At 43.4% G+C, this 13,588-nt stretch overlaps 1 protein-coding gene across 50 annotated transcripts in view; it reads left to right on the forward strand.

Moving 5' to 3' along the window:
• The window catches only part of SORBS1 (sorbin and SH3 domain containing 1), a 174,820-nt gene that overhangs the window by 141,919 nt on the left and 19,313 nt on the right, over positions 1-13,588 (forward strand). For 29 of the 50 annotated variants that reach the window (XM_074590478.1, XM_074590486.1, XM_074590496.1 and 26 more), the window contains 6 exons: positions 2,026-2,091; positions 2,663-2,764; positions 4,102-4,151; positions 7,132-7,307; positions 11,171-11,256; positions 12,852-13,019. In XM_074590478.1, the coding sequence (XP_074446579.1) occupies positions 2,026-2,091; positions 2,663-2,764; positions 4,102-4,151; positions 7,132-7,307; positions 11,171-11,256; positions 12,852-13,019 (648 nt within the window). Of the gene's footprint in view, positions 1-2,025; positions 2,092-2,662; positions 2,765-4,101; positions 4,152-7,131; positions 7,308-8,902; positions 10,427-11,170; positions 11,257-12,851; positions 13,020-13,588 lie in introns of all 50 variants that reach the window. The other 21 variants (XM_074590488.1, XM_074590499.1, XM_074590513.1 and 18 more) reach the window with 4 other exon arrangements.

Consider the following 13,588-nt stretch of genomic DNA (forward strand, 5'->3'; position numbering starts at 1 on the left):
TGTCATCTCAGACTTCTGTAGCTACCTGCTCTGGAACTTGACAGAAATTCAGCAAAGCTCCCTCTGAGCTTCGTCACAAGATCCAAAAGAGCATACTTTATGTAGCTTTGCTTACTCAGGTCACAAGAGGATGAGATTTTTGTGACCAGCTAGTGGCTAAGCCCCATGCCTAATCAGAGTGTTTTAATTGACATTTACCAGCGCCTGGGATTTTCAAAGATTTTCTGTTTGTCCCAGCTTTTTTTTTTCCAGTGCTGGGGATAACACGTACTTCTACAGGATGATTTCCCCTGGCTTTCTGACTTTATTTGCAGCTATATGATGTGGGCAGGAACATCTTTGGTAAAAGGGAGCTCAGGATTCTTGTGAGCCTGTGGGTGTTGCTTTCCAGCCACACCAGAATGACCAGGACGGGGTTTTCCCCATCGAGGAAAGCACACGCGCTTCCTAAGGCAGCTGAAGAGACACTTTGCTGAACCAGGATCCCAGATGCATTTCTAGGCAGCTCTGTGGACAGGCACATGCCCTGCAGACAGGTAGATCAGTCTCTGCAGCATGGATGCTTTTTCAGCGTGCTGCTGCGACTGAATCCCCGCGTGCTTCCTTCCTCCTGACCTGTGGCTCCGCAGCTCCATGGAGCCCATCCACAAAACTTGACATTTGGCTAGCCTAGAGCTCAGTTGTCTTCCATTGTAATTGCAGGATCACACATGGGCGCTTTCTCCCAGCCTTTCCTGAGACAGTACTAAGCTCTTTGCTATAAACGGAGGAGCAGGGGGGCTGGAAAAAGGGGTGCATGTCCTGCCTTCTCACCTCCTTCCCTCCAGTTCCTCCCTCCAAATCTCAACCCTATCTCTTTGCAGCACCAGCTACCTACCTGCAGCTGCTGATCTGATGGATAAGAAATAGTTATTTACAGTGTTTGCAATCCACGCGTGGCTGTCCCAATGTAGAAGGGGGCTGGGTTCAAACTACAGATCCAGGCAGTCTAGAAACCTGAAGGAATTTGGACCAAGACCCAAGTGCTGTAGCTCAGTCTCACCTTTGATAGACTGACACTGGGAGATTCCTTGTCAGTGAGTCAGAGATAATCGTCACAGAAGTCAATATGGACACGTAGGATGATTGCCAACCAACAGAAGTTATTTTTGTTTGGAAACAGAGCAAATGTATTCTGATTTCACAAACTAAGAACAAGGACTCTGAGCATTTCAGTGAGAGGTGCATATCTGGTGAAATGAGGATATTATCATGGCATTATTTGGATAGGAGTGTTAGGACAAAGGTCTTTACTTTGAATAATCCTCCCTGATACTTACAACAGGAAAATCCCGTTTTGAAATTGGCGCCTTCACCAATAGGATGAATTTTAAATAACTAGTTCCCAAAGTTCCATGTGTCCCACTCTCTCCACCAAAAAACCCCACAAACCAAACCCCCAAAACAGTGAAATAAAAAATAACAACTCTGCGTTCTCATTGCCCCACAATGCCACCACTGGAAATTCAGCCATTTGTTCACATGGTATGTATTCATAGTCTGGTGGGGGTGGGAAAGATTCTCCCTTTTTTTTTTATCAAAGGCCCTTGTTTTACCCTTTCCTTTTGAAAAGAAGAATGAGCAAAACAAATGCTTTTTATGACTGTGTGTTTTTTCCCCATTTTGTTTTGGTTTTGTGTTAAGAATGCTTTAACCACCAGTTGTGGGCTCCCTCTAGAGAGCCCAAAATCCCTTAGAGCATCTTGCAAAAATAAAAATTTCCTCAAACACTACTGAAAACAGCCCCTCCCAGACTGCATGTATGTTCCCTTTTGCCTCCCATGATCTCTTGATATTTGTGCTATAGCGGATTTATCCGTCTTTCTATCTCTCTTTCTCTGTTGTAGGTTGTTTTTTTTAATTTCTTTTCAGTGTTGATGCAAATCCCCTATTGTATTCCCCCTCTGTTCTAATCCAGTTTCCATATTCTCTGTGATGTCTTTCCTTATCTTCATTTCCTCATTTCCTTCCTCTGCTTTCCATCAGCCTCCAAAAAAGATTTGGGATTATACTCCTGGAGATTGCTCTATCCTTACTAGAGAGGATAGAAAGGTAATTGTGTCTCACATACGTTGTACTACAGCATCTAGCGCGTATGTATGTGTGTATGTGATTTTCTTTTTTTTTTTTTTTGTAGCATTGCTTGGGTTTTGTGTGCTTGTGAGTGATTTTTTTTTAATTGGGCTTAGCTCATCAGCCTAACAATTAAGTAGCTAGTAAATTGATTTAATAAACAATTCTTAAATCATAATCAGCCATAATTTAGAGTGGTGGTTTCGCTATCTTGACTTGCAATGATAATTATACTAACAGCATATTGCATATTGTTACAGTATCTTTTCTTTTTTTTTTTACAGGTGGGTTTTATAACTTTATGGTTTGTAGAATTAGATTCTAGGAGGCCTGTGCATCTCTTAATTTTGAATGTTAAATGCCTAAAACTATTTCCTCTGTAATGATTGAAACATGATTAATTACTAGTGAAATTCTGTGTATTGTCCATACCATCTTTGTCTTTTTTCGATTAAAAAGGCTCGCTTTTTTTTTTTCAAAATTAACATTCCTTTGGTTTCCCCTAACCCTAAGCATTATTTTCCCATTCTTCTTCTCCTTCTTTAACCAGACTGATCTAGAAAAAGACCTCTACCTCTACCAGACTGAGTTAGAGGCAGATTTAGAAAAAATGGAGAAGCTTTATAAAGCGCCACATAAAAAGCCACAGAAGGTATTTCCTATTCTTTTCATGCTGCCAATCCCTGTTTCCAAACTCTCTGCTCTAATCTATTCACTGCTGGATGATTATTAAATGAGGTTGGGATAAATAATGGTTCTGACCGTTCTGACTGCATGGCTTGCTGTGTCGCTGTCAGAAATAATAGAACGTGATGCTGAGAATCCGGCTTGAAATCCATTTCAGATACAGTGATTTCCTCTCTCCCCCATTCCCTTTCAGCTGCCCCCCACCCCCACCCCTGTCCTCCTTTAGGGTTTTGAGTTCAGTGTCTGCAAAAAAACCCTCTTTATTTTTCACATGAATAGGCAGCAGCAATCAGCTTAAAATTCTTGGTTGGCGTCACGTCATCATCTCGTGCCTTTCAAGCGTGTTGCCATCTACCCTCCCTTCATAGAAGCCCCGCTTTCTGCTAGGAGCTCACGCCTACACAAGATTTGGATATTCCCAAGAGATTTTACCCAATTTTCCTTACGCTGCACCTTGCCATGACCTTCTAGGGCAGGTCAGCTGCTGCTGCTGTTTCGAGGGTCTGCAGGACCTGAACCATGAAATGATAGATTAATTTGGTAACATGCCATTTTTTCTTTTTTTTTTCTGTTGTTGATTTTTTTTTGAAGCTGCGGCATTTCACCAGGACTTGAAAAAGCTGCTTTTTCAGCCCCAAGATTTGCTTTTTCTTCCTACATAGGAATGCTAAGATAGATGAGGGGACACCAAATAGAGCATTTCTTCTAAAATTGCCTTAAATTTTTAAAATAATGTGCCTAGGAAGTGTTAGATGGATTTAAAGCAAGCGGATAAGAACTGGCTTTTGCTATTGAACCTGTGCAGCTGGCATTGCTTCTCCTAAGTAAGGAAACTGAACTGAAACATTGCTTTTCTTATTAGTGCTTTGATATTTTTTTGAACGCTGAGGAATGTATTGTGCTGCAGAAATGTAATATACCTTTAAAGCAAAGGCGGGCAGTGACCGGTTGGGGGAAAAGCTTGGGGAAATAATTATGAGCATGTGTCTCCTGGTCATGGCCCAGCTGGTTATCTCTTCTTGCTTTTGGCTTTATTCACAATGACTCATTTGCAGACAAAAGAATAGGCGCTGCGAAAAGGCATCGGCTGTGCTAAAAACCTGTCACTGCCCTGAAGGAACTCAGGAAAATTGTCGCTTTTCTGCAAAGATGTTGACAGCTTAAATTGCATTTAGACTTAAACATCAATGTCTCCTAAAGGCTAATATTCGAGCAATAGATGGAAAATTACTTAAGCAAGACTTTTTCTTTCTCCTCACGTGTAAGTGCATATCAATGACTCCTTTGTTTGGACTTTTGCAGAATACAGCAGGTGTTACTCCTCTGGAAACTTCCACAGACCATTCTTCCTAGTAAGTTTTCCTATTGCTTTTTGATGTCTCTTTTACAATCTAAGGGCATGTAGGACAGCATTTAGGGCGTTGGAAATGGATTGGCTTTATTTTTTGATGATGGATATAGACAAATGCATGTACCGTGAGAATTATATGTGTGCTTAAGATGAGTCCAGGTACAATATCTGCTCTTTGATCTTGAATGAATTTTGAAGTGATTTCACGAGTGGTTGCATTGTCTAGATAAGAATTGCTGATTATGCTAGACAGTATTTTTAAACAAACAAACAAAAAAAAGACCCAGACCTTTAACTCCATCTTGATGAAGTTTGCAAATTGACTGTAACTTCATGTAAGCAACTCTATTGCATGGAATAAACAAAGTTTGTTTCTGTTACACATGTATGATAGATCCTGTTAAATATTCCCAATTATGCGCACCAGATCAAAAGGGTGTTGTTATTGGAAGGCAATAATTTTCCATATTCCAGGAAGGGAACAGTGGTAGCAGGAATGATACTTCTCAAAGATCTAATGTGGCACTGCTTTTCCAGAGGAACATGTAATAAACAGTATACTCTGTCTAATGGAATTGTACATGGAGCTGGTTTGTTTTAAAAGAGGAAGACGCCAAAAAAAAATCCAAAGCTAGATGCTGAGCTGTGCTGAGCTACTTGAGCCATGGAGGCAGCTCCTACTGCGAACTGCTGCTCCTTGTAATTGGACTGCATGCTTAACGCTGTCCGTAGGCACGGTGATTCCCTCTGTGTGGATGGTTTGTTAGGAAAGGCATGTTCTTCTCCAGACACCCATTAATATCACCTGTGTTCACCGCCCCTCTGGGTCTGCCTTAGAGGTCTCCTGTACTTCTTTCAACTCAGTTCCCTTCTGCCTGTGTTCATTCTGCTGGGAGACACGCTGCTGCATTTTGTTGGTTGTTCCTATGACTGTTTAGTTTTGTTTTAATAGGGAAAAAGCAATAAAATAAGTGGAAATCTTAGAGATTAGCATAAAAGAATAGCTTATATTTGCAGAAGACTCATAAGGTTTCTGCCCACAGCAGCACTGTCTGTGCCCTTTCTGATGCCACCTAAAGCATGCAGGAGCGCCAGCATCTGAGCCAGTGGAGGGGAAGCAGCCTGAGTAGGCTGGGAATGGGAAACAACAGTGAGGCCATGGCGTCGCACATTCTTCCCTGCTTTTAGAGAGCAGGGGGAAAAGATACCTGGAGTTGATTGTCTTTTTTGCAGTCGTGCTTTTCCCTCTGTTCACCTGATTATGATCTTGCAGACTGCCTTGGCCCCCCTTAAGTACTGCTTGCTGACCCTAATGAGAGAGCAACTGGAAAAGGGACTCTGCCGAGTGCCTCCTCTCTTTTCCCCAGGTGTATTCCCAAAGGAGATCACTGTGACCCTTTGGTTTTTATCAACTAGGCTAAAATGCTTTTACGTCCCGGGTGAAGAAACCTCAGGGCAGTCATTATTCCCTGCAGCAACTGACAGGCCTTCATTGGGAACGTGACAAAGAGAGGCACTGGGATAACCCCCATAAGAGATAACAGCTCTGTAGCTGTGGGTCTCTCTGAGCATTGCCTAGGTTGAAAAAGTGACAGTTTTCCCTTTCTCTTTCACGGTGCTTTTCATGAGCTTTTACTCCAGAAAGTAATTTATGAGACCGCATATGACCTGGTTTTCCTTGTCCAGAAACTAAAATCTTCTTTGTGATCCAGACATTGTGTAATTCCACCTCTGTGGCCAGTCCTCTGATGTGTTTGAAGGCTTTCTCTTTACCCTGTAAGTACAGCATCTGTCCAAAATAAACAGATGTATGTACAAATTTATCCACAACAAGCAGGCGTAACCACGAGCATTTCCATAGTCACATAAATTTGAATCACTCCTGGACATCAGGATGTAAACCAGCTTTCAGAATGTTTCCATGAATTGGAAAATGCCCTATTTTTTTTATTTTTTCAAACTTTCCAGCAGTCATGCTTTGGCCCCAGAATAGCTTTGTGTGAGACTGCATCTTTTTCTGACGAGCCTGGTTGAGCACAAGAACTGGTATCAGATGAACTTAGCTTTTAGGAAAACATGTCTGCCTCATTGCTCAGGAAGTCTTTTGTGCCTGGAAGGGCTATTTATACCATAGCGTTGTCAGTTATTTTTTTTAGAGAGAAAACAGTGAAATCTAGAAATCAGATGTGGGGGCATACTTGTGCCCCCACATACTTGTGCCTTCCACCTTCATGACTGAGGAAAGGCATTTGTAATAAATGTCCAGTCTTTAAAGGCCCAAGAAATTAAAACTGTACTCATTTTAACAGCATTTTTTTTATATATCTGCACAGTAGACTTCGAGTACAGGATTTTTCATTCCCTGTAACGGAGGCCTTAGGCAAGGCTGAGCAGAAGTGTGCGTATCTGGGAATTTCTTTAGCATTTAAAACAGTAGTGTCTGTAGCCCTGTACTGTTGCTTCTCTGCGTGGTCCCTCACTGGTGGACTTGAGGAATTGCTCTGGGAGTCTTGAACTATAGTGTTAACTGGGAGGAGGCTGAACTGGTTGTGATGAATTCCTGAGCAGCTGTGCTTTGTAAGCAAAGGACAGGCATGGCTGGGGTTTCAGGAGAGAGGACTAGGAGCTGGAAGATATTTGTGCTACTTCCAGCTAACCAATGAGTTTCTTTGTGCCTGCAAAGAAATCATGCATCTGCTCTGTGACTCTGTGGTCTCATCTGTAAAATAAAGGAGGAGTGCTTTCCTGCCACCTGTTTGCTGAGGGACTGAATGGGGAGAGTTCCCTCAGGTGGAGAATGCTATGGTAGTGCCAAACCTAGAAAGTGATCGCAATGTATTCATAACCTCTTCATTCAGCACCAGTTCTTCATGCACAGTCTATTCTGGGTTCACAAGTGCGGTTTTCTCTTACTTTGCATGAAGCTCTCAGCAAACAGAAGTGACCCACTGGTGTCCCTCCCCCTTTTTTGTGTTTTCCAGCTCCACGTATTCACCCAACTACCATGCAGTGAAGAGAGAGTCGGAACCAGCACTGGGGGACCCTGCTGGCTTGGAGAATGAAAGGCAGATTTACAAGAGTGTGCTGGAAGGTGGAGACATCCCGTTCCAGGGGCTGAGTGGTCTCAAGCGACCTTCTAGCTCTGCTTCCACAAAAGGTAGGTGGTCAGGGCACTAACCTCTTCCCCATTCTGCACAGAGTGTCAAAAGCCAGGTGATATGGGGCAAACTGCTTCAGGGTTTAGAGTCCTGTTCAAGCCATTTGAGGTTTCCTCTCTCCTTCCTCTTTGCCATCCCCAGTTTTCCTTCTGTTTTTTCTCTCAGACCACACTGGCCAATATTTTTCATGGCCCCTTTATCTGATCCAGACTCCTCTTCCCAAGAGGGACTAGGTCTCTCCATCCAGCACCCCAGCCACACTCTACATCCTCATGTTCTTCCTCGAGGCTGATAAGGCTAGCCTTGCTATCCATCTGCTCCCACTGCCTTGCCATGCTAGAGCCCTTCCCTGCCTTTTCTGCTCTTCATGCTGCAGTATCTCAGCAGGCCACACCATGTCTGCTGGCCTGGCTACCCTGGTGTAGCTGGCACCGCGTGCTCCACAGCCTCCTGCCTCTGAGGGGTGTGCAAAGAATGCATGGGACACCGTGAACCAGCAATGCCCTGCAGGCTCTGAGAAGGCGAGGCAGCAGAGACCGATGCATCTCCTCCCCTTTCCTCCCCGCATCGTGGACTCTCTAGAAGATTAGGACAAGGAAGAGCATGACTCCCATCAGGGAGTTGTATTGGGGAATGTCTCTCTGAGCCAACTTCAACCTAAAAATGGCTTGAGATGGGGAGAGGACTGTGGAAGGAATGCGTTGGGTTTCTGAACTGCTCTCCCTAAAAATAGTGCATCACATCAAAAAGGTCTCTCTCTGTCTCCGTCTTCCAGCTGTTTTTCAGCATTATGTCAGGCCTGTAGGGCAGGGAGTCAAACTGGATCTGAACAAAAAAATCTGTTCAAACAATTATTGTTCCCTAAACTGCAGTTGAGCTTGGATGGTTATTTCGACATTTGAGTTTGAACTTAAATCGGAAACAGACCTAAAAAACTGCAGTCCAAGCTGAACCCAGACTGGATTTGACTTAGAAAAAAAAAAAAAATAATGTCCTGATCTGACTCCTTGATTTTTAAAGCAAACATGGCCAACCACATTGTCTGAAGGACTAGCTTATTCCTAGTATGGGGAATCTCTAAGCAGACAGCTCTTCGGCAAGGCCAACTGATACGGCCTGCTTGTGCTAGCACAGTCAGCCGCTGAGTATCTTCTCCCTCCCAGGAATAAACTGGCAAGCACTGTGGTGAGACCGTAGTAGGTGTGATTACAGGCTTGTATTAAGCCATTTTTGCAATGATAGTGCCTCTGCATTCTTGCTGACACCCTGATCCTGCCCAGGGTTCAGCCGTCCTTTTCCATGATACCACAGCTTCCCTGGAAGCTTGATGCTTAGCACTTTTTAGGAGGGTACCTTCAAAGTGCTCTAGATCTGCTCTGGCCAGGCCTCTCATTTTAGAGATGTTAGCAGCACTTCACCTACTCCTGTAAGCGTGGCTTGTTGTGCAGTTTCTTCCTGCTTTTCTTTATGTTTTGGAGCTTTGTTTCTTTAAAGTGCATTTTATGAAATCCAAGCATGTTCTTTCTCCTTTCTCAATAGCTTTCTAGCACTTAAGCTAACAGGTTGTATTTATTTTATTCTGCATGCTTACCAGTGGATCGTAAAGGTGGGAATGCTCATATGACTGCACCCTCTTCAGTTAATAGCCGAACCTTTAACGCTAGTCATACCGGTATGTTAGGTCACGCATGTAAACATAAGAAGCCCTTATCAGCTGCAAAAGCCTGCATTACTGAAATCCTCCCTTCTAAATTCAAACCCAAACTAGCAGCTCCAGCTGCTCTTGTGCAGGACAAGAAGGGTATCTTGCTGTCTCATGAGAAAGCTCAAAGCTGCGAAAACCTTCGTAGCTCTGTTGCCTTGTTTGATAATAAAAAAGCTTTCATGGTAGACATAGGGGAAAGCATAGAAAACATGTTGATGAAGTCAAAGCAGGAGTATGCCATCAAATCCGGCAGTACCATGAGCCTGCAGGAGTATGGCACCAACTCTAGGAAAGGCCACCTGTTCCCTGCCTCCAGGAAGAGTGGGATGGAGTTTACAATGCTGTATAAAGACATGCACCAGATCAACCGGTCCAGGATCCATTTGGGCACAGTCTCCTCCTGCAGCGTGAGGGATATTGCATCTCAGTTTGAGAATGAAGCAAAGGACGGGATGGAGCACAGCCTCAGTCGAGAGGATTCAGAGCAGATCCCCAAACACACCGTTTCCTCCCGTATCAGTGCCTTTGAGCAGCTGATCCAGAGATCCCGATCGATGCCCTCGCTTGACTTTTCCACTGGACAAAACAAATTCACCACTTCTCTCCAGTCTAAAACTTGCCTGAGCTCTGCCTACTCTGCAGAGTTTCTTCTGGATTTGCCAAAAGCACACCAAGAAGAGAAGGATGCTGCCAGCTTGGCAGATAAATCCTCCCGCTCCTGCAGCAACGTGGAGGACGCGGCTTCGGATGTCAGTGATGCCGTCCCTATGGACACACTTTCAGCTTGCACGGATGAGATAGATCTCCTCTCAAATGCATCCAATGACAGTGGTGGCAGCAGCAGCAGCAACCTCAATGGCCCTCAGAAGCATAAAATCAACAGATGCAAAGGCTCGTGCCCAGCTTCCTACACCAGGTTCACTACCATCCGAAGGCACGAGCAGCAACAGGCTTCCAGGAACCCTGATTCCAAAGGGGATGTCTATGGGGACAGACACGTGCTCCCCAGAAACGTCTACCTAATGAGCCCGCTCCCCTTCCGATTGAAAAAGCCCTTCCAACACAAATCCTGCAGGACTCCACCCCCAGACTGCCCGGGAAGCCCGGCAGTGCCCAGCCCTGAGAACCCAGACAACCCCATACAGCTGCAGGGGAGCGTAGGAGACAAGAGTCACCACTCCCAGCACCAACATTGCTCCAGAAGCAGGCCTCTAGCCCCCCGGCGCCTGTCTTCCTATGACATTGTGGAGAGGCTTAGCTGCTTCCCCACCATGGGATCTAGCCAAGATAGCTTCATGGGCCGGGCTGACACTCCTGACTCCTTAAACAATGGGAACCCTGTTCCATATGCCCTCTGTCACAGCCTGGACACAAACAACAACCCGCAAAGTGAACTTGGGACGTACCTAGGAGGTGGCTTTTTGTGTTCTTTACCAGTGTCCCTTCATATGTCTTCTTGCTTTCCTTTCTTCTCCCCTTTCCTTCCACAACCCTCGCACTTTTACCCCCCACCTTTGCATCCCCTGACTCTCTGTTTTTTCCCCTAGTGTGTCTAACGTCCTTTGCGTGTCTTGCTGAGCATTTTTGTTCAGGACTTGTTAACAGCTGCACTTCTGAGAAACGATTTCCGCTGCCTTTCTAATCACATCGGGTTCAGTTTGTCTCCCAAGCAACTCTGGGGATGCAAGAATCTCAACATGAGATATTTCTAATTCTATATCATTTGCACACCTGGGAACATAAAACAAACCCAGATTATTTGCTTTAAGGAGCAGTTTCTCAAGGTCTAGTTGTGTGTATGTGTGCGCGTGTGTGTGTATTAAACTTTTCTCAACAGTAAAATGCCAAATCATATTTTGATGGCAGTGAATCTTTTCTTCACAAAGTCCTTCTATGTCTTTACTCTCTCCCGTACTGTTATTTTCTCCCTGTTTTTGGATCTTTGTTCACAAGTACAGCCCAAAAGGGAAAAAAAAAAAAAAAAAAAAAGAAAAAGAATAAATTATCAACACCTGATTGGCAATTTGGTCAATGGCAATTGAGAATCCTTACTGTCATAATGGAAACAACTTGTTTAAAAATATCTATTTTTTTCCTTTCTGGTTATGCTAGATAAATCCATCTGTATTTTAACCCCCTTATGTTGTTTCGAAGTAGATTCAGAATCACCAAGGCATTTTGCACCAGTTGATTACATGGAAACTCCAGAAGAAATCATCCGTAGACGGCATGACGATAAAGAGGTAATGCCCTCTTTTATGGCCTAATAACAGTTGTAGCAGCTCCATGTACAAGAAGTATAGCATTCAGCCTTATGTAAGGACGGCTTGTATGTCCATGGCTATGTATATTGGAAGTTAGAGCAACAAGCTAGAATTAGTATGTTTTGATTTTAATACTACCTCTTCCACTGTTTTAATGTATAATGTGTAGTCCAGTTTAGTTTTTGTTTAAAATGAACCTGATAGTTCTTATCAATTATACAAAATTACGTATGTGGGCTTTAAAGAATGTAAAAAGGTTGGAGATGTATGTGAGATGTGGTACAACACCCTAGTTCTCGCAGATAAAGATGGAATGGTTATTCTATAAGTGAGTTAAGGTTTTATTGTTCTTCAAGCAAGCCACTTTAGTCGGTATATTATCAAACTGGTGAGAACAGTATTTTTCTTGTGGGGATCCTCAGGTTTTGAACAGCAAATGTAAGACATTTTAAGCTATCACAAAGTGTGAAGTTTCTGCCCCATGCAAATTAGAATTCTTTATGGTGTCTAAAGTTGACGACAACGGAATGTAGCAGTCCTTTTTGAAATGGCTGGGCAACACTGGGACAAGCTGAAATAATAGGAAAGCCACATAGACTTTCCAGCACTGACTGTATTCAAGCTGAATTAAAGAATTTATAAAGTGATTGCTTTCCAGGAAGCTGTTAATTTTCACTGCCCGGGGGAAAAAAAAAAACTATATTTTTAGTGTTAACTTTCTGAGTTCAAATAATGTTCATGCATGCTTTGAAATAGACGGTAAAACCTGCTCTTAATTCATATGCGAAAAGTATATTTTTGCTGTCATCTTCGTGAAACAGTTAGTAATCCCCCCACTTCCAAAATCCAGCACAAAAACTTTTGTAAAAGCAAAACTCTGAGTTCACTGAGACCTGCTGGCTTCAAATGAGTTAGCATAGAGCTAAACTCTTCAGCCTAAAGTCAGCCTCAAAAGGTAGAAGAATCCTTCTGCCCAGGTACTCAAGAACGTACATTTCCATTAGTGTGCTGGAGACTTCAGAAGTCCGAAATAATTATTTGGGGTTTATTTACTTCATTTTACAAAGGGTATTACATGAGCCCAAAGGAAGTATGGGAGAACCTGGTACCTGAAGGTGGTTAGGCACTGTCCCAGGCTCCTTGCAAAGCTCGGGGGAGTTTGGTGCCTCAGAACTTACCTGTGGGGCTGATTCAGGTCTTTTGGAAGTCAATGAGAGAAACTGCCTGTTGGTCGAAGTGGGGTTTGGATCAGCCCTCTGCATTGTCAGCAACCTTCTTAGAAGCTCCCAGGACCTGGCCAAAACTTAGGAAAAACTCCTTGTTGACTTCCATCAGCGTTGGATCAGATCCTCGGTATGAGCTGGGTTTCAGTTATGCCATAATGGTGGTGTATTTTCTGTGCTTGTAAAATGAAAGGGTATTGTGTAGTTAGTAGAATCAGTGTTTTATGTTGGACTGTAAAATCCCAGCTATTTGCTGGGACCTCAGAAATTTTGTTTGAGTCACATTTATGGCAGCTTTTGAATGCCTTTAACTAGATGATTTACTGCCCATTTTATGCAATTTTATGGCAGAAACTTTTAGAGGACCAGAGACGGCTTAAACGTGAGCAAGAAGAAGCTGATATTGCAGCTAGAAGGCACACAGGGGTTATTCCAACGCACCATCAGTTTATCACTAATGAGCGGTTTGGGGACCTCCTAAATGTAGACGATACAGCAAAGAGGAAATCTGGGTCAGAGGTCTGTTTTAGTTACCTCAGTCTGCTGCTTGACCCAAAGCAATATTTGCCTCTCACAACGTTGTGCTTTAGGCCGACATCAGCTCTTCAGAGAATGTCGTTTGTTTCTTTTTGGTTTTTTTTTTCCACTTTCCCCTTTCCCATTCTGGCTTCATTTAGATCTGCTTTGACTCTTGTGCCTGGTAAATTAATTGATATCTCTATACCAAGCTGCATATGTTAAAGCATGCCTGCTGAGAATTGCTGGTGCACATCTGTGATGCATGACTTTAAATATCAGCTACTTTTAGTGAATCAAAGGCATTCTACATCTTTTGCATCATATTGCTACATCATCTTCTTGTCTGTGCCTTACGCTTAGAAACTTCATGTCTTGTTGATCCTGGCCATGTGACTGTCTCATAGGGGTTTTTTTAGAAATGGATTGTCTCTCTCCTCTTGAAAGATGATTAATGTCCTTTAGAAACGATTGGAAAAAGTCTCGTCATGTTTCACTGCATATGACCTGGTCAGTCTTTCTGAAAGAGACAAAGGAGGAGGCAGACAGTTTTCCCATGAGCCCAAGCCACT

This window comes from Larus michahellis, chromosome 6 (genome assembly GCF_964199755.1).
Source record: "Larus michahellis chromosome 6, bLarMic1.1, whole genome shotgun sequence".
Lineage (NCBI taxonomy): Eukaryota > Metazoa > Chordata > Aves > Charadriiformes > Laridae > Larus > Larus michahellis.